This window comes from Hyaena hyaena, unplaced genomic scaffold (assembly GCF_003009895.1).
Source record: "Hyaena hyaena isolate Hyena2069 unplaced genomic scaffold, ASM300989v1 scaffold_84, whole genome shotgun sequence".
NCBI classification, from domain to species: Eukaryota; Metazoa; Chordata; class Mammalia; order Carnivora; family Hyaenidae; genus Hyaena; species Hyaena hyaena.
This window is the reverse complement of record NW_024080716.1, coordinates 3031659-3058371: the sequence shown is the minus strand read 5'-3', so window position 1 is coordinate 3058371 and position 26713 is coordinate 3031659. Positions and strand designations below refer to the sequence as shown.

Below are 26713 nucleotides of genomic sequence, written 5' to 3'. Positions count from 1 at the left end.
CTCCTTCAAAGATTAGAATCTCCGGTCTCTTTTAAGGTTGCCTTTTAGTCTGAAAGTAGCATTTTACTTGAATATCACCAAGTCACAATCTCTAATAGCAATATAGAAATCACAAACCTTTGTATATCCTAGCCACCTTATCTGAAAATGCAGGGAAAGGGTGTGTGGGTATGTGTAAGAGTAGAGTAGAAAAGAGAGAGAATATGAGAATAACAGAAAAGGAACAGTGATTGCAGAATCAAACTTCTTGATTAAGCTGAGCAATTAATTTAGTTGAACAAGGGGTCTAAGTAAGTGTTTCTGGATCAACCTACTATTGTATTAACCTGAACATCCTGATTGATTACCTCAGGAACACACACACACAGACTCGTGTGTGGCACTTTACACTCTCGTGTCCACGGCATACATTTTGGCGGTCTCTGTCCGAGGGGCTACGTATGACTTGGCCATGGAGATAGCTGCATTTGAATAGGCTTTCCTCATGGAATATGGATAGTTCCTCTCAGGTCCAACGTCTGTTGGCAAGAGATAAATGTAGTGATATAGAAATAATTATGACTCAGTGAACTTTGGGGAAAAATGTCATTTTACACATTCTTCTCATAAAGAGGCAAAAGTATAAATATTTTAAGAAGGAATTGTCTAAGGAGAACCCTAGAAGAAAATCTAAGATTTTCATCTGGAAAGTTATTTTTAGATTTAAAACTTATGTACTTTCTTTTTCTTTTTCCCCTCCCTCTCTTCCTTCCTTCCTTCCTCCTTTCTTCCTTCCTTCTTACCTGATGAGGAGATGGATTTTCTTGCTTTTTAATGATATTTTTAGAAACCCAATGGTAAAACATTATATTTTTAACAACAAATATTTGACTTGGCTCAGTCTACTTCTCTGTTTGACTCTAAATATAAATTTAGTAGATTAGATTAAGTTAGATATGTAAGATTATGAACATATTGAAATCATCATTATATATTTAGAAACTGGAAACAGTTATAGCTGTGGGTTTTTTTTTCAACCAATATAACACCAATGAGGTAATAGGCTTGAATATGGCAAATCAGTTTTCCTTAAACAACAGAAACTTCTAGAGTGTCATTTTTTATAATAGGTAGGGACCAAGTAAGCGACATTAGTTTGCACTGGTGAGAATTGTTTGGGAAGATTGATAACAGAAGTGAGTAAGTGTGCTATTTTATTTTGTTCTTACCTTTGAAGAGGTATAAGCAGCATGTCAGGACAGCACCAGCCAAAAAGCAACCCAGAGAACCAGCCATTCCAAGCCAACAAGACCAACCAAATTTATATTGGATGCCAAGAAATATATTGTGCAAAACCAGAGAAGAACGTTCTACATAAACATCAACAGCATACCACACTGAACCAATGATTCCTGGGGCACCTGAAAGAAAGAGAAGTTGCCAAAAAATAATGCAGGCTTTCCAAACATAAGTTCATGGAGATCTGACTGCTACCCAAAATGTATGGCATCATTTAGAGGGATAATAATCATTTAGAAAGGCAATAATAATTGCTTTCTATTTTGTGTTGCTTCCAAATTATATGTCAGTTTATACATAAGGAGAAATACAAAAATTTAATAAATGCAGTGTTCATCTGTTTGTGTAAAATTAAAATGATCATTGTGATTTTCTTTAATTTTCCTCTCCCATGTTACATTTAATGCTGTGTAAAAGGAAATATGAAAAACAACAGCAAAAAAGAAAGAACACAATATTGAAGACAATTAATACACAGCATACATTCATTTTCCATTGATTTTTTAATTAAAAGTATATTTAGGAATATTCTATTGCTCTTCTGCCCCACCCCCTAGACCACAATTAAAGCTGTGTCAGATACATAGTCAGCACCCATACGGAAACTATGTATTTTGAAGTCAATAATTTTAAATTACTTTTTAAAATTTTTTTAAAAATTTATTTCTGAGAGAGAGAATGAGAGCGTGAGCGGGGAGGGTCAGCGAGAAGGGGATACAGAATCTGAAGCAGGCTCCAGGCTGTGAACTAGTGGTCAGCACAGAGCCCGATGCAGGGCCTGAACCCATGAACTGTGAGATCATGACCTGAGTCGAAGTCAGACACTTAACTGATTGAGCTACCCAAGGGCCCCTGAAGTCAATAATTTTAGGTTGCTGGGCTTCAAAACAAATAACTGTAGTAAAAATTGTCTTCATTTTAAAACAAATATTTATCTACCACCCCCACACCATGCAAAAATAAACTAAGATTTTTTTTTTCCTTTTAAGCAAAATTTAACCCCCCAAATTCATCTATCTGATAATTTGACTGGCTTGGAATGATGCCACTAGAATGCTTTTGCTTTAAAGGTGTAAATTGCACATCAGTGCTTAGATTCAAGAAAAAAAGGAGCCAAAGGACAAAAGGCTATGTGAAAATGGTGTTTCACATTCTTTTCTAGGGAGTCTGTGATATGTATTTAAGTCACCATTTCATTGCATTATTTTCCCAGTTGTTTAATACAAGTTTAAGAAGGCCAGATCATGAACATATAACATTTAGATAATAGGATGTAAATTACCACCTATTTTCTACAATACTATAATCTACAGGTTTAAGATAGAAATTGCTTTTTTGAAACTTAGAAACAGATTATGGAAAATTATATATACATGTAACACACATAGATACATATATATGAAATATGTATATATTTCATTTCATATCATATAAAATAGTATGTCATATATATTTATACATATGTATGGTGTTAGTATTTTATATATCATATAATTATATATATTTATTATGTATAATATGATTATATTATATATATATATATAATGTCTTCTTTTTTTAAGGTTATTTGGAGAGGGAGACTGAGTGGGGAAGGGGCACAGAAAGAGGGAGAAAGAGAGAGAATTCCAAGCAGGCTCCACACCACTAACACGGAGTCTAATGTGGGGCTCAAACTCATGAACCATGAGATTATAACCTGAAAGTCAAGAGGCAGAGGCTTAACCGACTGAGCCACCCAGGCTCCCTTGGCATACTAATTTCAAATGATGGTTTCAAGCCTTTGGCAGTATCTGGAAATTTAATTTTATCACTTCTTCATCCATTCCTATAAGGATTTTTTTTTATCAATTCAGTTTTTTAAATTTAGCTTATTTTTATTTTTTTTAAATAAAAACATGGTGTATGACCTGAGCTGAAGTCAGATGTTTAACTGACTGAACCACCCAGGCGCCGCAAAAAAAAAACTAAGTAAACTCTACCCCAACGTGGAACTTGAGTTCACAGCTCTGAGATCAAGATTCCATGCTCTACTGACTGAGCCAGCCAGACACCTCTCCAAGTATTTTTAATTCCCAAATCCCTATCCATTCATCTTACACTTCCTGGTGAAGTTACCACCTACATTTGCTTTGCTAAATTTTCACTGCTACCATTAAAAAAGGGAAAAAATGATAGTTCCTCTCTGGGGGTGTGCCCATTGGTTTTCAATCTTCCTGCACTTTGATTTCTTGGACAGTGTATTTTCTCCCAACTTGCATTAAGGTCTTAAGAAGACATCATGTTGTGACAGAAGAGGACTAAAGTGAATTTAATGACAGAATTTAATGATGCTCTTTCTTCAATAAATGCCATGTAAAGTGCTTCTTGACTTGTTTATAAGTCATGCTTGATTTATTATCCTTCCGAATTCCATTTATTCATCTGCCTTTCAAGTGGAGATATAATCTGTTTATTGTTACATTTATGATCAGAAGGGTTGGCACATGAGAAAAGCCTAACATAGGATTTTGTACAACTTAGTTAATTGCTAAAGAATTGGTGGGAGTGGGTACAGGTAAGGAGATGGGATCTGGGGTCTTATTTTAGGATTTAACCTCAAGAATAATAAAAAAATAAATTATTTGATAAATTTAAACCATTATATAACTTTTTAAATGATTAAAAATAGTTTGAGGACTTCAATAAACTTTGATCTAGCATAGTAACAAAAAAATAATCAACTGATTCCCCACAGCTGAACAAAGAAGGGCTAATGTTCTTCTTATTTCCTTAATCTAGAAAAGCAAGTCACATATGATGTTAAAATGAACGCCTGCACAAGGTACCTGCATAGCTGAGTTGGTTCAGTGACTGACACTTGATTTCAGCTCAGGTCACGATCTCAAAGTCATGATAGCATGGAGCCTGCTTGGGAATCTCTCTCTGCCCCTCCCCTGCTCGTGTGCACATGTGCACGTGCTCGCTCTCTCTCTCTTTCTCTCTCTCTCTCCATATAAATAAATAAACTTAAAAAATAAAATAAAATAAAATGAACTGCTTCACAACAGCATCCTTCTTTTTCTCAAGCCTGTAGATGAGCATCTTTACCCCCACCCCTCGTGTAGAGAGTACCTGCTATTAGTAATATGGTTCCAGCAACAAAGCAGATGCGGACTTTGATGTATGGCTCATCAGGGAGGAACTTCACACAGTGGAGACCAAGAAGCAGGGTGATAAATCCAAATCCAGCTAAAATATCTGCAGTAATCATCAATGCTCGAGTTACCACCAGCTTCACTGGAAGATCAGGGCATGTGGTTAAATCATGGTCAGAGGAAGGAAACGTGTTAACATAGAGGTGCACCAAGAAACAGATAATCACATACATTGACAAATGCCACTGAATTAGAATTTAAATTTGCATGACCTTGATTTTTTTCATAAAATGCAAAATATCATGAGATTATCGACATTATTATTTGTTTAAGCACTGATTATGACTTAGATTTGCCGACCCCTAGCAAAATGCTTGGCATATAGGGTACACTAAATAACTTTTTTCTTGCTTGTTTCTTGTTCTAGAAGGAGTCTTGCTTACAAGTATTATAGCTAAAGACTGAATTGAAGGCAGAGTATCTATTTTGCAGAAGTTGCCCAAGGAATATTTAAGAAACAAATGATCACTACAGTTATTTGAAGTTCTGTTGAAAAATATTTTTAAAATACCCGGTTAACATTTGGCACAGGGGAGCAGGATAAAATGATTCAAGATGTCTCTTGCCAATTCAGACCAATGGGAGCCATCTCTTCTAAAGCCTTCTCTTTAGAACAAGAAGGAGCTATGGAGCTTCTGTTATTCAGTAGAAACTATTTCTAGAAGCCAGATCATATTATTTTTCATTGCTTCCAGGGGTGACCCTTCTTGACCAACATTCCATCTCAACTCTTTAATCTTGCACTATCAACTGAATAAATTTCAAAACTATGTCCAATAAGAATACATGGTAGAAGGTCCAGGGAAGAGGATATTAAGTAAATAGAAGTGGAATGAATAGTAGCAATCATCTTCTGCAGGGGAAGCATCACAAATGTGAAAACCTCTTGAACTGTGAATCTCAGTTATGCTAAATCAAAAATTGGAAATTTTGTCACAAATGGAGGGTTAATTACCTGATGTCAAAACTACTACTATTTTAGCTCGCTAATGGAGAGGAGTCATAATAATTTATTCTTTTTGATGATATTGTAATTATCTTTTATTTTCATAGTGATTGAGGTTTCCTTGTATTTTAAATAATTTTTCTGCAATGGTGAGAAAAATGTAGGGCTGATTTAGTAATAGATTGCTCATAAAGTGTGGCCAATTTATTTAAAATTAAAAAATACTTTTATAATCCATCTAAGAGAAGAAATCAATGCATAAAATCAGCTTTTACCTGATTAATAGGTGAATATTTAAGATCTTAAAATGTGACATTATTTCACAAAATTTAGACTTAAATTTCTTTTTTTTTTTAATGTTTTACTTGTTTCTAGGAGAGAGAGAGATTGACAGCATGAGCAGGGGAGGGTCAGAGAGAGAGGGAGTCACAGACTGAAACAGGCTTCAGGCTCCGAGTTGGCAGTCAGCACAGAGCCCGACGCGGGGTTTGAACCCACGAACCGCGAGATCATGACCTAAGCGAAAGTCTAACGCTTAACCGACTAAGTCACCCAGGCGTCCCTAGACTTAAATTTCTAATTTAGGTGAAATCTAAGGCTTAGTTTTCTCAAATTTGAGGAAAGAGAAAAATATGTAACTAACTAGGTTATATATATATATATAGGTTATACACACACACACACACACACACACACACACACACACACACACAAGTGGGTCTCCTACTCACCACCCCAAGCCAAGAAATTTCACACTTTGGAATGGCTTCCTTAAATATTTTTAAGTCCCCTTTTGGAGCTGGGACCAAAATACCAGGATTGCCATTGGATGGGATGCCCTGAAATCATGACCCTGGTCTCCTCTTCTCCAAGCCTTGATCCCACGTATAGCTGATTTCTGATGCTCTGTAGAACTTCAGGACTCGTGTCTATGGTGTTATCTAGTCAGCCCTATGACCTGTCCAGTTCGAAGAGGGCAGTTCTCCAGGAAGATGGCTAATGCTAATGATCTAGAAATTTCTTTCTAGGTATTGTCTGAGAACTGGCTGCTAGAATAATGTTAAATATTCTGACTTGGAAAAGGGGGACTCAAATGAACTATATCAAGAGCCCCGAAAAAAAAAAATTTGTCTGGGTCTCTATGCCCTAGGTCCATAGGATAGTGGAAAAGGTTATCTAATTGTGATTCCGTAAAAGATATCAAAGACTAAAAATAAAATCTTATAAGTAATATCCTAACTTGGAGGGTATAGTTATGTTATTTTCTTAGAATACATGTTTATATCTGTAGTCTCTAAGCATATGATAGAATTTTTAAAACAGAAGTAATTATTCTTTAGGATATTGTTTGGAATTAAGAGGTAAGAACATATTTTAAAATGTGAGCTAGTGCAGGCAAAAGATTTTTAAAAAGAAATATATTACATACAATCAGCAGTTTTCTCTGTGCAGTAAGCTTATGAGTGATTTTCTGTTATTCTTTCATAAATGTGCATAACAACATTTACGAGTTTGAAATATTTTATCTTTATTTTTTTCCTCAGCTCTCACAATAGCACTACATTTCTGGAATATCCTTGTGTCCACATAAACTTACATTCTGATTGACCAAATCATGCTTTTTCGAAAGTGGAATTAGGTTAGCACAAGGAGGGAAATAGAGAAAGAATTAAGAAGTTTCAAAAAAATGAAATATAGGCTTTATGAATTAGGTTAAAAAAAACACTCAAATCCTGAATAGCAGAAGAAGATATTTTAGAGCACTGCTCCTTTTAAGTGCTTATCCCTGGACTGAAATAGCTGTCCGGGAGAAAAGTCACATTCCAAGCATTTGCTTTCCATTTATCTTGAGAAAGGAAGTCATGCTCTCCTATACTCTGTCATCTGATTTGAAGGAGACCAAAACCAATTAGCTTTAACAACAGCACCAGTATTTCTTGGCACGAATCTGTGTTCTAGATAAATAAATATCTGCTATGGAGAAAAATGGAGAGAATCATTGATAACATTTTTTCATCTATGAAATCTCATTATTTATAGAAACATGGACCTTGCTAAAGCCTAATTAAAATTTAAAGCTGAAGGTTAGGAAGATGATGGGCTGGTTTTACTATTACTGTTAATTGTGTGTCACATTTATTGATTCTTTTCATTTACTGATCCTACAGTCTGTGTGTCTCTCTTTGCCTATCTCCATGTCTGTTTTTCTCTTTATGTCTGTTCCTCTCTTTCCACCTTCTCTCTTTCTCAGCAACTTTCCCAATGAATTACTGTCAACTTTCTATTGGACTTAAGTCCTGGCTGAAAGACATCTCTGAAATGGTTTCCATCTAATGTGTCAAATCTACCCTCCAATCACAGCACCTTGAAGAATTCATCTCAATTTACAAAGTATTTACTTAAGTCTTCTTGTGTGTTTGACACTCTTTCAGGCCTTGGGGGGAGGGGGGGGTGAGCAGAGATGAAGAAGTTAATATTTTCACCTTGAAAGAATGTGTACACGCACGGAAAAAGATAAAATAAGCTCAACATGTTTCAATCCACATTTCTGAAGTAAACTAAATTTTTTATGGAAACATTTAAAATTAGACAGAACTTTACCATAGTGCTGTAGAAAACAAGAACACACAATTGAAACCCGTTTGGGTTCCGCTCCCTGACAGGGGGGTTGTCTAAGGCATACATACGGGGGTGCTCGGCAAGGATAGAGTCATACTCGTCACAGGTGCGAATCCCATCAAAAGCGTTCGTGACACACTCCCACCAGAGGCCTCGGCATTTGGTGCTCACCTAGATGTTGGGAGAAGATACTGTGAACCAACTCAGGCAGGCACACTCTAGTTCCCCTCGATCAAAGGAAGACCTTGGCTGTTGTGCCTTTGATAGCAAAGTACAGGGGTTGCAAGCGTGAGCAGAATTTCATTTACAACAAACACAATGTGTTTTAGAGCATTTTCCCTTAAGCACTAAGAACTAAAGGCTTTCTCCACCAGGAAATGAATTCACTTCCTGATGAGGTGGGAAGGGGGGAGGTGAGAGGGAGTGATGCCTAACTAGATAAAATCGTCATCACTATAGGCATGTGTCTATGGCTGGTTCCATCACGGAGTCATTGTTTCAATGGAGATAATTTATTTCACTTTCTTCTGCTGGCATTTGTTCATCAAAAACAAACAAACAAACAAATATATAATCTGTATAACAATAAATGTTAACTCTTGTCATCCTGAGTCTATTAAGAATGTACATTAGGGGCACGGGGTAGCCCCGTCGGTTAAGTGTCCGACTTCGGCTCAGGTCATGATCTGACGGGTTGGTGAGTTCGAGCCCCGCATCAAGATCTGTGCTGACAGCTTAGAGCCTGGAGCCTGCTTCAGATTCTGTGTCTCCCTCTCTCTCTGCCCCTCCCCCACTCGTGCTCTGTCTCTCAAAAAAAATTTTTAAAAAAATGTACATTATTTTTTCCTCCCATAAACACTGAGTTCCATGAAGAAAGGTATTATTGTATATGAAGTTCACAAGTTTACAATAATTGCCAAAGAATGCTATATCTAAGGACAACAACAAATGAAATATAAAGACCCACAACTTCTTTTTCTTTGCTCCACTGACACACTACAAATGTTCCAGCTATGACATGAATGTGAACAAACTGAGCATTAACTTCATACACCCTGACAACTGTAAACCCCTTTTACTTAGAATCTCAGTGCAGATGTTGAGTGTCCACCTAGAGCTAAAAGATGCCGGTGCCCAGAGCCTTTCCCTGTTTTATCTATAAACTGCAAGTCACAATAGATTTCTTAAAATTGTAAACATGCCAATGGGAAATAGTTTCAAATATTCTTGACACAGCTCATGCATATGGAACAGGGCTAATATGATTGTTTGTACTGATTCAATTACAGATTCACATTACCTTGGGATTCTGGGAATCGTTTAGTAAAATTTAACCAAGAATTATCTTGGAAAATAAAAACTTAAAATTTTCCTTAAAGAAAGACTACATAACAATGTGGAAAGAGAAATGCAAAAGCAGGGAGATTAAAACTGGTGTGAAGAGGAAAGGAAGGCATGTAGGACCCTTTGATCTGCCAAAGAAAACCATCTCAAGGAATATTTGTGCTTTGAAACTTGCTGCTTGGGTTCTTCCCTGCAGCTATATTGTGTGCCAAATAAAACTTTACTGCTTGCTATTCCACCACAAATGTCAATGTTATATGTACTTTATAGGTTATATCCCTTTGTAGGTAAAATACACATAATTGGCAATAATAAATCTATATTAAGTCTATACTTGAAGCAGTTACTATTTAAGTATATTATTATCTCATTTATTCCTTAAAGGATCCTGTGAGATATCACTTGCTCTCAGCTATTTTACAAATAAGGAGAATGAGGAACAGGAAAGGTAAGTGATAACCTCACACAAACAGAGTTCACAAATGGAGGAGATAGGATTCAAATACAGCAATCTGTGTGTTTGCTCTTAAGCACCGCAGTATACTTAAAACCCATTTTAAGAAATTCCAAATCCATTTCAGGCTAGAGTACTCCAGCATTGAAAATGGAGTCATGGTGGAGGATGGCTTGGGGTGAAGTGTTATAAGTCCTAATTTTAATGTCATCCTATGGCTATAATGCTACAAATCTTCATTTTGGCTTACTCTTCCTGAGATTAAAACTGAAAGGATGCTTTGGGGGATATTATCTGCCTAAGGAGCTGCAGTCACCAAAAATTTAACACAAAAGATCTGCCTTGTGAAAGTTTACATATCAATTTTTAAAGACATATGTGAACATCTCAAGTTAGGTATGCATGCAATTTAAGCTGCGGCTGAAAAAGCACAGACTTTAAATCTAAGTTGATACTTTTTAAATGTGTTGTATCTTTGAGGAAGATCTTACCTTTTTTGAGCCTCAAACTTCCTTTCTATATAAAGGAGATAGTGTTAGGATAGTTATAAGAATTAAAAAATTACAAACACACACTGTAAATGATTTGCTCATAGAATGATCTTAGTAAGGTACTTAAACATCATAACAACCTGAGTAGTGAGTGTGTTCAACGTTAGTAACTAACCACAATAAAAGTGAAGAAAGGTAGATAAGATGGGTTGAATGATTCCCTCTCCCCTCCCCGCCAAAGATCTGTCCACGTCCCAATCCCCAGAACCTATGGATGTATGTATTTTATCTTTTTTGGAAAAGGGGACTTTGCATATGTAATGAAGTTAAGGATCCTGAGATAAGAAGATCACCCTGGATTACCAGTGGGCCCCAAATTTAATGACAAGTGCCTTAACGAGAAACACATAGAGAAGAAGGCAATATGACCAGAGAGGCAGAGATTGAAGTGATGTGGCCATAAATCAAGGAATGCCAGCAGCCACCGGAAGCCGGAAGAGGTGAGGAATAGACACTCCCCTCGGAGCCTTCAGAGGGAGCGAAGGCTTATGTCAACACCTCGATTTCAAGCTTCTAACCTCCAGAACTGTGAGAGAATAAATTTCTCTTATGTTAAGCCACCAAACTATGTACTTTGTTATGGCAGCCCTAGGAGACAAATAGAGTGGAGATGATTGGTACAGAACTATTATACCGTAGTAGAAAACAGGACTTCTTATAGCCCTTTAGTCTCTCAATTAACAGGGACATACTGGATCCAGTTTATACCAACTTGAGCTAGGTTATATGGATCTGAACTCACTGCTCTATAAATCAGAGAGTGACTGTTCATAATTCCTGCTGTCTAACACAGCCACTAAAACAAATGAACAAATCTACTCTGGTATTTCTTGTTATATATGAGGTTATTTAGAAAAGAACCCAAGATATATATGTAGGGATACTCATTTTACACTAAAAAAGAGTCTCTTGCCAAAATAATCCAGCAGAGGTGTCATTTTCAATGCTATTGATCATTTACCTGCAATGACCATATTTAGAAAAGCAATGAGCTCATTAGAGGAAACAAGGAATCCAATTTCATTAGGTATTAATGCTCAGGGGCACACTATTAGATTGCTTGGTATTCACACTTGGTTAAGGTACGTGAGAATAGTGGCTGTAATTAACTAAACTTCTGTGTTAATATAGCACTTACCGGAGACACCCTTAAAGGTGCCTTTGTGCACAAAGACAAGGTTAAGAATTTTTATGGTATTTATCATATTTAGGAAAGCCCTCCTTGGCTATAACATATAATCTTCACGTTCTTATCCCTGTGTTACACAGCGGCTTATTAAGAACTCCCTCAAAGGCAAGTAAATCTAAATTCTTAAAAGTTATAAGACAAGGTTCTGTTTAAAAAACAGACAGATGCTTCAGATATTATGGGTAACCTTTCTTAAAGGGCAAAAATGCAAAATGTTAACTAATAATTCTTATCTTATAGGGTCATTCAAAATAGAATAGGCCATTCAAAATAGTAAGCTTACAATTCCAGCTTTAAGCTTACTCTTTTAACATGCAATTTATACATTAATAAATATAGATAATATTCTATATTATTATAATGAATATCTGTCCTGAAGGGAGCAGATGGTCTCCTAAATGGGGGAAACTCAGTTTATCCAAGATGTCACAATAAAAGTATAAGTCACAAACATGAGGCCGGCATACATCTCTTAATATTAATTAATTGCAATAGTAAAACAGAGAGCTGACAGAACAGTCCTGATTTCTGGCTTCCATTGGCAACTTGGTCATCTGGCCACCTGGACTCCTCATGCCACATCTCAATGATTAGCGCCAGCTGACTGGCTGCTCCCATTAGGTGGGGCTTGTGCTCACAGTTTTCTTATCCACACCCTGCCCCCCCACCCTCTCTCATGGATCTTGGCTACCTGGTTCCTAACAGCATTTAACTCTCCCACTCTTGGTGTATAATAATGAGAATGACTCCTTTGCCTTCAATCTGTCAAATTTCTACCTATCCTTCAAATGCCACTTCAAAGATACTCCTTCCATGAAGAGTTAATTTATCCCCAGATCATACCATAATTTGTCCATATTTTCTATAGTATTGACAATATTGCATTATTTTTGTGTGCATTTATGCATATCTGTCTCCCAAGTCTGTCTGTTGTCATCTTTCCAACTATATTCATTGAAGGTCTGTCATGTGTCAGTCAAGAGACTGATAAAATGCTGGGGATAGAGCGCAGACCAAGAAAGGTATGGCACCTCGCTTCCGGTAGCTTACAGGCCCTCCTGCTTGGAACATAATGGATGCCCAAAAGAAGTTTTTGAGGAAAAAAAAAAAAAGGATCACTTTTTTTTTTCTTTTAAACTTTATTTCTTTGAGAGAGAAAGAGTGTGAGAGAGAGGGAGACCGCGAGCAGGGGAGGGGCAGAGAGAGAGGGAGACACAGAATCTGAAGCAGGCTCCAGGCTCTGAGCTGTTAGCACAGAGCCCCACACAGAGCTCGAACTCACGAAAGCGAGTTCATGACTTGCCGAAGTCAGAAGCTCTACCGACTGAGCCACCGAGGCCCGCTGGTCACTTTTTCTAATCCATGTTTTCTATCTGGCTGTAGATAATAGTTACTGATACACTGTATGCACAATTGATGCTTAATATATGCTTTTGGCTTGACTGAATAGACAAAACAACTGAATCTGGGAGTCAAAGAATTATGATTTAGACTATAGAGTATGCACTGATTTGCTATCAGCCAGGACCCCATCTACTCGACTGGCTCTGGGGAGTGACTTTACCACAAGACTCAGGATACCCCTCAGAAAAAGCTTCAGGAAACCTTCAGGAAACCCTACTAACCACGTCTCTTCCCTGTTGAATTGATAGTATCCTAAATTAGTTCCTTAATCCTGGGATTTCCTATTCTGATCTCTTTAGCAACTTCCCATTAAGGCTTCTCTACCCTAGTCTTTGCCAATTTTTCTTTCCTTGTCACTCTGGAAATATTTCCAAGCAGCAACACACAATTTTGTCTGCCTTGTCTTTAAATTTCCTGTAATTCTGGATGTGTCTGTATTGTCTCTATGTATTTTATATGTCTTTGGGGAGTTAGAGAAACTTAAAAATACTTAGATTAATTGGCATTTGTTTCCTTCCAGCTACATGAGGGAAAATATACTGTATGCTCAATAGGTTTAGTAAATACTTATTGTTGGCTGACCGCTATCAAATAAGATCTTTCTTTGTAAATATGCATTAGGTTATAAATGCATATGTACTGAGATGCATGTGTAAATACAATACATACAGGAAGAAGTATGCATAAAACAAAAGAAAAGCAGACTAAGTCATGAAGATGTACTATTTTATAAACCACCTTGCATACACATATTATAGGAATTTATGCTTTCCACACCACTTTACCATTCTGTGTCAATGTTCTTTAACACTGAAGATGCAACTTAGCTGTTACCAGTATTTACTTAAATATATTCATTAAGATGCAAAACCTTAATAATTCTATAGTAAATAACATATTTTACTACTAAGACTTGAAACAATTTCAGTTTTAACATGAAACGCATTTGAATTTTTTTATACCAGGATTCTGAACTTTTCATTTTAATATTTTATCTTATTGGGACACCTGGGTGGCTCAGTCAGTTGAATGTATGACTCTTGATTTCGGCTTACTTCACGATCCCAGGGTCCTGAGATCAAGTTCTGTGTAGGGATCGGTGCTGAGCATGGAGTCTGCTTAAGATTCTCTCTCTCTTTCTATCTCTCCCTTTGTTCCTCTTTCCCATTCATGCTCCCTCTCTCTTTCTAAAACAATGTGTGTGTGTGCATGTACATATATTTTTTATGTTATTTTTCTTACTATCCCAAGGTCTAAAGGAACTCAAAACAAGCATTTATAAAGATAAAGAGGCAAGGTTAAAAAAAGTATAATAGATGTTACTTTTCCTTTCCTCTGCATTTATGTGCCATGATTTTATTTGCTGAAATACATTTGGTTTTGCTCTGCCTGTTTATTTGTGGAGGACCGGCTAAAAGTATAAATGGCAAGAATGAGATAATACTTACTTATAAGGTAAAATGGTCTTCATGCTTATATTGCCCAATTTACATCTTCGAACTAAATATTTCAATTTTGTAAGTTCATTTATTTATTTTGAGAGAGAGAGAGAGAGAGAGAGAGAGAGGAGTGAGGGGCAGAGAGAGGGGGAGAAAGAATCCCAAGCAGGCTCTGCTCTGTCAGCACAGTGCCTGATGCGGAGCTCAGATTCATGAACCATGAGACCATGACCCCAGCTGAAACCAAGAGCCAGACACTTAACCAACTGAGGCACTCAGGCGCCCCTAAATATTTCAGTTTTAACATTTATTGTTTAACTTATTTAAGTCACACGTTTAATCATCTTAGAATGCTTGTGAAAGCCTGGCATCATAACTTTGCAATGACTACTGCATCAACTGTGACAGATCAGTGTTTGCTGAGCGAATGGTAGTAAAATATCAGTTTACTTTGTCCTCTCTTCTTTTCTTCATTTCTGTCTTTCTTTAAAGCACCAGGCAGAAAAAACCATATTCTCTGGACCAGAATTCACTCTTCACCAACTTTATTATACATCCTGGGGAATTAGATTTTTATTCCTGTCGTATTAAAAGGAGGAACCAGATCCATACCTTGAACAACTTTAAATTGTACTAAGATTTAAAAATCTTGCCTAGAAAATGGTGGTGGTCTCCCCATAGAGGTACTTTTCATTTACAGCTCAATGTGTGATTTCCGAAGATCATGTCACATTATATTCATTCTTTTCATAAACATGCCAATTATCTTCATAGATGCACCTTGTCAGTTCATGTGAGTCGGGAATTTCCATGATGTGGAAATTGTTGGGAGGAAACCATGAGATGAACAAGAGAATATTTGTAGCCACCAATGTCTGCTGACGGGTTTACAATGAGTTGGAAAAGTAAAACCAGTATATAAATAATCAGAGTACATGCCAGGTGTAATGATTTTAATATTCATTTTATGTCTGAAACAACAGTGGCATCATTAATATAACTAGAAATTCCAGGGGAGAACCTGATCATGGGGATCAAATAAATCCAAATGTGAGAAACTTTCATCTGAGGTAATGAAATTTTAATCATAATAGTGCTTGGTCTATAGCAAACTCTCAATAAATAATTAATGCAAGATTAACTGAAAATGGATTAATCTTGTGAAAACATTCTTTCCTTCTGATAATTGAAAGACCAGTAACTTGGCAAAGAAACCACTTTTTTTTTTAAATTTCATTGTGGTTAATGAAGAATTACATATCTTCTAATATGGTTAACATACTAATACTATTATTAGTTCACAGTTTATTTTTCTTTTAAAAATGCATTTAATAGATAACTTATGCTATTTTGTCTTTATTGTTTGCTCTCATGCCCTGGTTAGACAAAAAGGAAACAGTCATAAGTATAAAAATGGGCAAACCACAGCTCATGGAAATAAACAGAATTTCTCCAAGAGAATCAATAGCTAACACAGGGATAGAACTTAAATCTCCTATCTCTCCCTTCAGTGAACATTATACAAAATGTCATCTCCTCCTCCATAACAAAAACAAAATGATAAACTGCAAATAGACAATAATATATCTCTCGTTTATTGACTCACTTGTACTTGCCTGGTACTGTGGTAAATGCTTTAGGTACACAAGCTCATTTAATCCTCACAATCTACTTATGATACTATTATTCTCCCTTTACAGAAGAAGACATGTGCTTTAGAGCAATTTAAATGATTGTGATCTAAATGCAGACAAGTATTGCCTGGAAGTGTGGGATTTAATCTAGGGTCCTCCCACATCAAGTCCAACCTTTAAACTTCTCCACTAGAAAGCACTGTACTCCTGGCCCCCTTGAAGATCTGTATAATAACCTCAGTGAGGAAAAAAATAGTGAGATGGTCCTGGGACATTTGTGCTTGATGACTTCTGTAGAGAGACGAGTGATCCTCCATTTAAGCTCTTGGTGAGTGACTCCACCATTCCTCCAATTGCCTAAAACCAGTAAAGTGGATTTCAACCTTGACTTGTCCCTTGAATCATCTCCTTTCTCCCCATGCAATTATTAATCCTATCCATTCAAGGTCTTAAGAACTTCCCATATCTTCATGCCTTCCTGTGCTTGTTGCCTCACTAGTTCAAGCCATTGTTTCCCTCTTGTTCTATGGCAAAAACCTTCCAGTTCATCTCCCTTCATTTCCTTTTATCCATTCTAACCTTTTCCCATAAGTAGCCATGACAATTGATCTTTATAAAACACGTGTATATTTGTTTACAGTGAAGCATCTTTCACTACAGTGTAAGATCTTTATTTTACTTGAACACAAAGCCTTTGATGGCCAAGCTCCTATATTCTCCTCCCTGCATTGGAAATTCTTACCATGCTGAGACAGTCCAAAGCCACATGCATTGCTCTTATACCTGGATTGACATCCATACTATTTCTTGTGCTTGGAATACTCTCTACTTCTTCTTTACTCACCTATCCTTAAGTCCTGTGTTAGGTGTTTCTTCTTCTGGCTTGCCTTTACTCATTATCCAAGATTGGGTGAGCTGGCCACTCGGAGTTATTTGTTATCATGGCACTTGTCACACCATATGGTAACTTTCAGTTCACTTGTCTGTAATTCCCAGTAATGTCGGGAGCAATCCAGGGTAGATCCAGGTCACATCTTCCTTCCAAACCTGTACCCATCACAGCCCCAGTTGGACAGAGGTATCAAATAGTATTTGTGGGATGAGAGAAGACTGAAAGGAAAGAATAAAGGGAGAGAGAGAAAAGGAAATAGAGATGAGGGAGAAATTAGGGGAAAGAAAAAGAGTAAGTAAGGAGAGGTAGAGCATAAGGGGTAGAAGAGGGAAGAAAAGAGACAGGAAAAAGGGAGAATGGAAGTAGCAAGAAAAAGGTGGAGGGAAGGCCAAGAAAAAGAAATAAGTAAGGAGATGAGGAGGATGGGAGAAAGGAAGGAAGAACATACAAAGTTACAGAGAAATAGAGAAGGTTTGCACTAGATTCTGAGTGGAAGTTTCTGGGGAGACTGTAGACACCATGGGTCCGTCAGTAACTGGCCATGACTTTGGGATCACAGTCATAGTCAAGGAGTCCTTGTGTTAAAGAATGTGAGGACTGAGGAAGGACCTTAAAATGATGGAGATTATTTCATCTTATAATTGAAGACACTGAGCTGAGGCTTGCTCAGTGGAAGACAGGGAAGAGATGAACACAGGCTGGGATAATCTCAAAGCCCTAGTTTTGTCCACTGCATCAGTTCTCCCAGAAACACAGGGAACTCAGTAGGAAGGAGCAGGATGAAGACGTAGGGCCCCTGATCCCTGATTTGGGGCTGTGCACAGTGGCATTGGTGTGCCATTTCTTTTTTCCTAAAATTTTTACTTAATGCAAAGAACCTTCTTCTTCAAGGTAGGCATGAGTAAGGCAAAATCATGTCTTATACTCTTTTGAGGATGCTGCAGTAAGACAAAAGAATATTTGAGCCCCCCTCTGCCTTGTGCCCCCAGCTATTCATCTTAATCCTCTAACGAGCCCTGAGTTGTTACTCATTCTGTACTTTTGACGTGGATCCTCTAGTCTGGAAGGCCCCTGCTGCCATTTCTACCTTTCAAAATCCTTTGCATCTTTTGGAAGCTTTCCTCAAATGCCTTCTCCTCCCTGAGGCCAGCTTGAATGTCCTCAACAGGAAATAATCATTTTATCTTCTTTGCTTCAATGGTATATTGTTCATTTCCTTCTCAAATATGAACTGGCCTATGCCTTTCATTATAGTCTCATGTGCATCTTTTTTCCCTACTAAATGTCCATTCCTGGAAGGCATGACCCACTCTTGCTTTATCTTTGCCTCCCCTAGTAAGATGAGCACAGCACTTTTTCTATGTCATACATTCCATGTTTGTCATATTGAATTGAACTGTTGAATCCATTTTCCAACTCTGACGCCTCCATCACTCTAGAATATTAACAAAGCTAACAAAGCTAAAAATTCATAATACTCATTTTTGCTTAAACACTCCACAGGTAGGTGTTTTTTTTTTAATAGAATTCTCTTCCACATTTATTATTTTTTTCCCCAAATAGTTTATTGTCAAATTGGTTTCCATATAACACCCAGTGCTCATCCCCACAAGTGCCCTCCTCCATGCCCATCTCCCCCCTTCGCCCCCACAACCATCAGTCCTCAGTTTGTTCTCAGCATTCAAGGGTCTCTCATGGTTTGCCTCTCTCCCTTTCCCCCACCATTTCCCCACTTCTTCTCCCCCATGTTCCTCAGTTAAGTTCCTCCTAATCCTCCTATACGTGCAAACATATGATATTTGTCCTTCTCTGCCTGACTTATTTCGCTCAGCATAACACCCTCAAGGTCCATCCATGTTACTACACAGGGTAGGTGTTTTTTAAGGCATTTTTGTTGTGTTAACTTTTGCCCAATAGTTGTTTAAAGTGAGCTGCTCATATAGACCAAAAAATGATACTTACATACGGAAGGAAGCAAGGAGAGAGAGTAGCAGAGTTGAATCAGTGAGTATCGCAACCCTGAAATCTGTGGATAATCGTATGCCTTTATATACTGGCCAACTGAAGGGGCAATTATTATAAGAGATCCCTGTCCAGTTCAAAATACTGACAAATAAAGAGATTGTTGGAGAGCAGAGGCCTCATTTGTTCTGGGCTTCTTTTAATGTGGAGGCTTCTCCGGGAATGTTTATGCAGTACATTCCAAGTATGGGAAATAAGAAAGAAGGTAAGAAATACTAACTCTTGTCCAAGGTTAGCAAGGATTTACTCGAGGTGAATAACCTGGACTGTTCATTCCATTCATTTTAACTAGAAGTGTTCTCGCACTGAGCAAATGGCAAATTGGTTGGATGTACTGAAATAGAAGCAAGAAAGTGCTTTAAATGCTGGGACTCTCGATCTCCCTCAGCAAGGTCTGACCCTTTCTAAACTTCCATTTCTTATCAAACGAGGTTAGGATTTCTGTCAGCTTATGCAGAAAGATTTTCAAATTGTTTCAGAAAATATTTTAACAGTGTTTTTAGACGAGATTTTGCATATCTTTTTTTTTTTTTTTTTTTATTCCTAGGAGAGAGAGAGAGAGAGACAGCGTGAGCAGGGGAGGGTCAGAGAGAGAGGGAGTCACAGACTGAAACAGGCTCCAGGCTCTGAGCTGGCAGTCAGCACAGAGCCCGACGCGGGGCTCGAACCCACGAACCGCGAGATCATGACCCAAGCGAAAGTCGGACGCTTAGCCGACTAAGCCACCCAGGCGCCCCAAGATTTTGCATATCTTTAAAAAATAATTTCAAGTGTGCTCGATCGAGTCCAACATATTACTAAATTAATCTCCTACTCCTGGCAGGCTGGATTCTGAAACGCTAATGGCAGCAGACATTTTTATCTCCACTTTTCCCTGAGCACTGTTCAAAGGGCATTCCTTTTTTCATTCACCACTTACATGCATGGCCAGATAAAATACATCACTAGACTCACATATAGCACACATCCTTTGCAGTATTGCAATTCTATCACAATTTTCAGACACACAATTTTCCAGCTCTAAAGAAGTATTTATAATTCTGTTGGTTTTGAAATGCCATGTAGAAGTCGGAGGAAAATTAAAAGCGAAATAAATAAATGAAGCCAAAATAATACTCAACACAATAGAAAGATTATTGCTTTCTGTTTCTAACTCTAACATGAGAGTCTAATAAATAAAACTAGGAAGAAAATATACAAACTAGCTCTTGGGTATCTTTCCTAAACTTCATAGAGGTGATATTATAGCATTTGTTAGAACAAATTGTTCCCCTCAGGATGTACATAAGAAAGCTTATTGGATTGCTATATAGTCACTGAGTTCCTGATATATTGTTTCTGTTCTTACCTACTTTTTCTGAAACCTTCCTAATGAATAGTAGCTGATTTGGAGATTTGATTTTTAATCAGTTCTACCTCCCTCACATTCCTATAGCCGCAGGAAATTATTGTAAATTTCAAAATTGCTTCTTTCTGAGCTTCTCCAGTAGGAAAAATAAAACCTTCACATGTGAACCACTCACTCATTTCTTAAATAACAGTTGGCTTCCAAGAGCAATTTATTTCTGAGAGGGTTTCTTAAATCCACATCTGTCTCCTATACTTTGGGACCCACTGGAAAGACTTGTTCTTCCTCTTGCTCCCACTTGGAAACACCTTAAAATAACGTTTTCCTCTTGCCTAGGAATTGGGTAGATTTTATACCCCTTGAGTTTGGTTACTCGATTGCTTTAATTATTACTCCTTAAGAGAGGCTATCCAAATTAGAAAAGGGTTGTGAGAAAGGCTGTCACCGCAACGTTACTCTATTTAGGATACGCAGAAGTGAGAGAGGTGAGTTTCTGGAGGATTCAGTGGCAAGGACGATGTAATTATACTTGTGTGCATTTATCCTTATGGAAAAAGAGGGATTATTCAGTTACCTCATCTATAAAATGGGATAATAGCAATTCCTACCTCATAGATCAGCTGTGAGGATTACATGAGCAAATACCATTAAGACTCAGTAAGTAGTAAGTAAGGAGGAAGTGCATCTATGTTGCCTATTATTTCTATCCCCAGGAAGCATTCAGAAATAGTGGGGCTGGGAGAGACATTTTGGACAGGCTTGGGTCAGAAAAAGAAGGCGCTGACTTCTTACCTCCAGGGAATCGTCAGCATTCACCATCCAACAGTCTGTCCAGGTGGCCACAACCAAGAACCCAGTAGAGAAAAAGGCAAAGAAGCAGGCGACGTACTGAAGAAGGTCTCTCATTTTCGCGAGCAGCCCGTCTGGAAGGGACACATGGGCAGCTGCGAGCCCTGGGCCCACTCAGGTGGCTGGAGCGTCGTCAGTCTTCTGGGCTTCTGGCACCTGGGGGTGTGAAAAGACCGGTCTTTTACTTTTCCTCACACCCCACTGCAGACGTCTTAAGTTGTGGTAAGAGTAATGCGAACAGGCTGTAACCCACAGAGGGGTCCTGGAGGTCATTATCCAAAGCAGCCAGCCTCCAATCAGAAGCCAGGTCAGTGAAAGGGCTGAGTGTGTTTTGGGTGGGGGAGAAAAGGCACGGTGGCAACATTTTCTGTCCAGACCGTGGGCTAATGTGAGAGGATGGTCACCCGAGGCACGTGCCAGGGCCAAGATGGAGAGAAGAAAGAAGGGTCACACCCCATGCTGACGCCTGTAAACCGATCTTTCTCAGGCCCTCCAGGGAAAGTGAGCTATTCTCCTCCCCCTCAGTAAGGAGGCTACACGGTTGACTGAGTGCTATTTTATTATTAGGACTATTTTAATATTCGTTGACTACCTTGGACAGACAGGCCACTGGTGAAACTATGCTAAACAAGTGTTTGCTCAAGGGAGTTTGCATTCCACAGTGTTGGGCAGAATGGCCCCTTGAAGGGTTTCCAGCACCCTGGCCCCAGATAGAGCCACAGTTCCTAACCTTTTGGCACCTTAGAGTGGGAAAGCGTGCGTGGTTTCATCCAGTCAGCTCTGCGTGTAAATCTTTGTTCTGAAGCTTATAGGCTGAGGGCACTTGGGCAGCAGCTTCTGTGAAACTGGAAGCATTAATGCTACCTTCGTGAGACGTCTGTGAGAATTGTATGCCATCGTGCCTGTGTATCACTTAGAATAGTTTCTGACAGAAGTAGCTAAATGGCAAACATTCCCATGACCCAGAATTCCCTATATGATTACTTTTCTCCCACAGACCCCTGGTTGAATGCATGTCAAAAAACCAAATGAACAAACACCTTTTTTTTTGTTAGAAAAAAAGATTGTAAAAAAGATTTTGGAGCTTTACCTATATCTGAATGGGTAGTTTTATTGGGTAAAAATATTTCATTACCAGTAGGCTTTTAAAAATACCTAGGGTAACACGCACGCACACATATACACATACACACACACACACACACACACATTTTATCATAATCAGACAGACTTCTCTAAACTAAAACACAGCATTTAAGTGATGATAATAATAATAACTATTTTACATGGTTCTTAATCCGAGAGAGAGAATACAAAAGCAGAGAGGTGGAAAAAGAAGAGGGTGGTGAGGAATGGGAAAAGAATTACAAATAGGTCATTACTTTGGGAAGAATCAGCTACTAAGATAATTATTTTAGGAATAGTTCAAGGAAGGATTACTTTTTTTTCCAACTCAAAAATGATTGGGTTATACTCTTTAGGGTAAAAGGCTAAAATCAGTACTGATACAATATCCTGCAAGGATATATTAAAATAATAACCTTTTATAACTAAAACTTGTTGTTTTCTCATTTTAATTCATTTGTATTCAAACACATAAAATGTAAATTTAAAGTTAAGATTAAATGCAAAAGTGGATGTAAAAACATATGTGGAAAATAAACTCTACTGTCACCATAACAAGGATATATTTGTTAATGGCAGTTACCATTAGTTTGTAAGTTGCATCGAAAATGCTTTCAATTTTACTTATTTTACTTAACAATTGGGGAAAATAATGCTTATTTTTTGAAGTGTTCACTCAAAGAATGGAATGACCTATGGTGTAAGGCAGCTACAATGCATACATGCTACTTTGGTGAGTCACAGTTGAATCTTTCCCTGTGCCCTCAGATCTAAAATGTTCACGCTCTATTGGTCTGGGAGAGGAAACCCATTCCAAAAGCACACAACCCATTACAGGAAAAATCCCGGACTTAGCAGCTAGCTTTCCACCCAGGGACCTTTCACAATGAACTGTTCCCGCTAACAGTGCACCCAGGGCACTGGTTCTAAAAATTGAATGCACACTGGAATCTCCAAAGCCACTTATTATAAACACAGAAGTGGGAGCTCCACCTGCAAAGATCTGAATTCAGGAAACTGGGAGTGGAAGCTATGTGTTCAGATTTTACAAATGTCTTGTATAAACTTCTGATTCTGAAAGAGATGACCATGCTTTGAGAGACTGAGACGATGATAAGAAAATCAGAATTAAAACCAGCATACTATTGGGGCGCCTGGGTGCCTCAGTCGGTTAAGCCTCCGACTTCGACCCAGGTCATGATCTCACGGTTCGTGGGTTCGGGTCCCGCGTCGAGCTCTGTGCTGCCAGCTAGCTCAGAGCCTGGAGCCTGCTTCTGATACTCTGTCTCCCTCTCTCACTGGCCCTCCTCTGCTCATGCTGTCTCTTTCTCTCTCTTAGAAATAAATAAAAAAACATTAAATTTTTTTAAAAAAGGATAAAACCAGCATTCTATGTTTCAGAACCATATACTATAGATTGCAAAAGTCTGGGAAGGGAGATGTCAGAATTGCATCTTTGGTACAAACACTTCCCTGTTGACAAACCAATAGCAGGTCCCAGATCCAAGTATAAGAACTTAATGGAGAGGATAAGAAAGGGAGAAAACGCTGAGCACACGTACGCACTCTACGTGCAAACACAAACACATACACGTATATCTTAAGAAATCAGAGATTCTCTTACAAGAAGAGTATAGACTGTAAATTACTTTATTTCATTCCCCCAAGTGGTACTGGATATTGCATATGGTTGAAGGTAGAGGTACTATTCCTGTAACTATAGAACTGTTCCTGAATCAAAAGTTTAATACTTTTCGAGTACAATACAAGGCAATCAGGTTTAAACATTCATTTCTGTAGGTGTGTCTATAATATGAAAGGGGACCCAGGGAAGCAGAGCCTCACTGATTAACAGAGTAGGAAGGACTTCATGATGGAATGTGTGTGCATTTCTTTTACATTTGATTTATTTTTGAGAGCAAGAGAGATAGAGCACAAGTGGGGGAGGTGCAGAGATAGAGGGAGGGAGACACAGAATCTGAAGCAGGTTCCAGCCTCCCAGCTGTGAGCTGAGAGCCCAATGCGGGGCTCGAACTCACAGACCTCGAGATCAGGACGTGAGCCGACCAAAAGTTGGACGCTTAACCAACTGAGCCACCCAGGTGCCCCTATTTCTAAGGAAGATTGAAATGTGTAGGCAGCTGTGAAGATGGAGGGTGTAGAAGAACAAATCACTCACAAGTCTGTATAATCACTTCACTTTCTGCCTGTGCTGTGGACTCTGATCATTAGCTTTATCAACTCATTCACAGTTAAGTTCCATTCCACGCAGCGCACATTTATGGACAGCCTACTCTGACTCCAGTTTAGCGCTAGGTTCTGGGGACACAGAAAAAGCAGAAGGTGGAAGACCTGATCGCTGTCTTGGAGAAGCTATAGTCAATGGCCCAAATCTAAGCCCGTGGTATGAAATGAAGAACTCCATTTAGGTAACTCTGAATACAGCCTTAAGTTGTAGTTCCACTCCCCAAAATAATGACCAGACATACTAGTTAGAAACATGCAGAGTTTCCCAATGGAGTAGAAACATATGGACAATTGTCACCTTGCATGTGGCTCAGCAGTGTTTCTAAAATATTTTCAAATGCAGTATCTCATGTATGTGTCATGAAGATAGGTTTGTTTTGTTCACCAATGCATCCCAAGTGCTTAAAATTCTGCCTGGTATGCAGCAGGTCTTACCAAATATATGCTGAATTTAATTGAATCCTCACAGCTCCCCCATTTTACAGAAAAGGAAGGAAGATTAGACTTGCTCTTTTGGAACCATCCAGGGTCTACTGGGATCAACCGCAGGCTGGCAGAAGCCTGCTACCGTCTTTGCATACCCAGAGCTCCCTGTTCTCACAGTCCTGAAGGCATCTTGGTCCATTCTATATTTATTGTGTTCCCCTGGGCACACATTGAGCCTGGTGATGAGGGGAGTGGCATCCTCAGCCTGGCAGCCCAGCTGTTGGGCTGTGGAAGGAGCTCATTGCACAGCTGGAAAGGCTGCAGTTACCTCTTTGGCCTGTAGGGGGAAGCAACTCAGCGCTCTCTGTTGAGAAAAACAGTGGGTTGTTTTTGTGTGTTAACTGTTGTTTTTGTCAGTGTCGCAAACTGTCCCTTCTATCTGTATTCTTTATAAGAATACACATCCTTAGAAGGAATAGCTGATTTATACCACAACTTATGAATAATCTTCTCACTCATTTTTAATTGCCCAGTGCTCACTGGAAAAACTTACACCACAAAATCAGTCGCTGTTGTCAGAGGCCATGCTGACCGTCACTAAGAGCAAAATAAATCTGTGGTTAAAAGCTTGGACCTCAGAGTCAGGCAAGCCCAAGTTCAGGCTAAGCCACTTAACACATGCAAGCTCCTGGGCCAGCCACTTAATTGCTTGCTCAATAAAATGAGAATTATGAATTCTGTCTAAGATGGCTGTGAAAGGAAAGGAACATTTTTTAAAGGCCTTATGACAGTGCCTGGAAAATAATAAACAATGATTTACTATTTCAGAGGAGATGAGTTGAAACCCCTTTCCCTAGGCTCACAGTGAGATGTGAGAACTCTCCTTCCTCCATGATGGCAAAGAAGTGAGACTCAACACATAGTACCAGTTGTCTTGAAAAATATCTTCTGATATTTATCTCCTTTCTTACAGGTCACCATGTATGGTGGTGGGGACGGGATGTTGGATGGTGCAGGGCCGAGATAGCTGGGCCACTAAGAGTTGCCAAACAGGTTCTCAGACACCTTTTTTTTTGCAATTTCTGCCTGGGGTCTCTCATCCCATCGTGGAATGTGCTATTTTTTTGTCTAGTGACTTCAGTTGAAACTGGGACTAAATGTATCCAATCGAAAAACATGTTACAGAGGCTTATGTGTTCGTCCTGGCTACACCATGCATGGGGTTGCTGGTGCTAAGTTCTGAGTACCACCATTTAATGTAAATGGAGCCCGTCTAGAGGCGACACTTCCAGGTAGTGGAGTTAGTGAGGAGATTGGCAGCCATCTCATATTTGGGATGGCTGGGGAAATCTGGGATCAAGAGGGTATTTTAATCTAAATAAAGGAGACAAACATCATAGCGGGTTTTAAATAATAGGAGAATTGCCATGTCGGAAAGAAACGATCTTTCCAGGAGGCTTCGGTGAATGAAGGTGGCTACAAAATATTTAAAAGCATAGACAGGCAGAAATGTATTCAGTTAAGGGAGAAATGTCCAACAGTTAAACCGATTGAAAGGAAGGGGTCTGGTCTGGTGAGTTTCTTGACATTGAAGATATTCAAGTAGAGGACGGATTACCACTGGTAGAGAGCTCGTGAATCAGTTCATGATGGGATCCTTGGACTCTCCAATTTGAGAATGCATGGGAGAGCATGAGGTCCTGGAAATTTTATGCTCTTAATTTATCTCTTACTTTACATAGAATTTGAGTC

At 38.6% G+C, this 26713-nt stretch overlaps 1 protein-coding gene across 1 annotated transcript; it reads right to left on the bottom strand.

The window, feature by feature from the left end:
- Positions 1–384: 384 nt before the first annotated feature.
- CLDN16 (claudin 16) lies at positions 385–21436 on the bottom strand. The gene is given in 7 exon segments (XM_039234190.1): positions 385–518; positions 1209–1400; positions 4390–4554; positions 8106–8208; positions 21107–21241; positions 21243–21293; positions 21296–21436. Coding segments are annotated over 7 exon segments (921 nt in total).
- Between the last annotated feature and the right edge of the window lie 5277 nt (positions 21437–26713).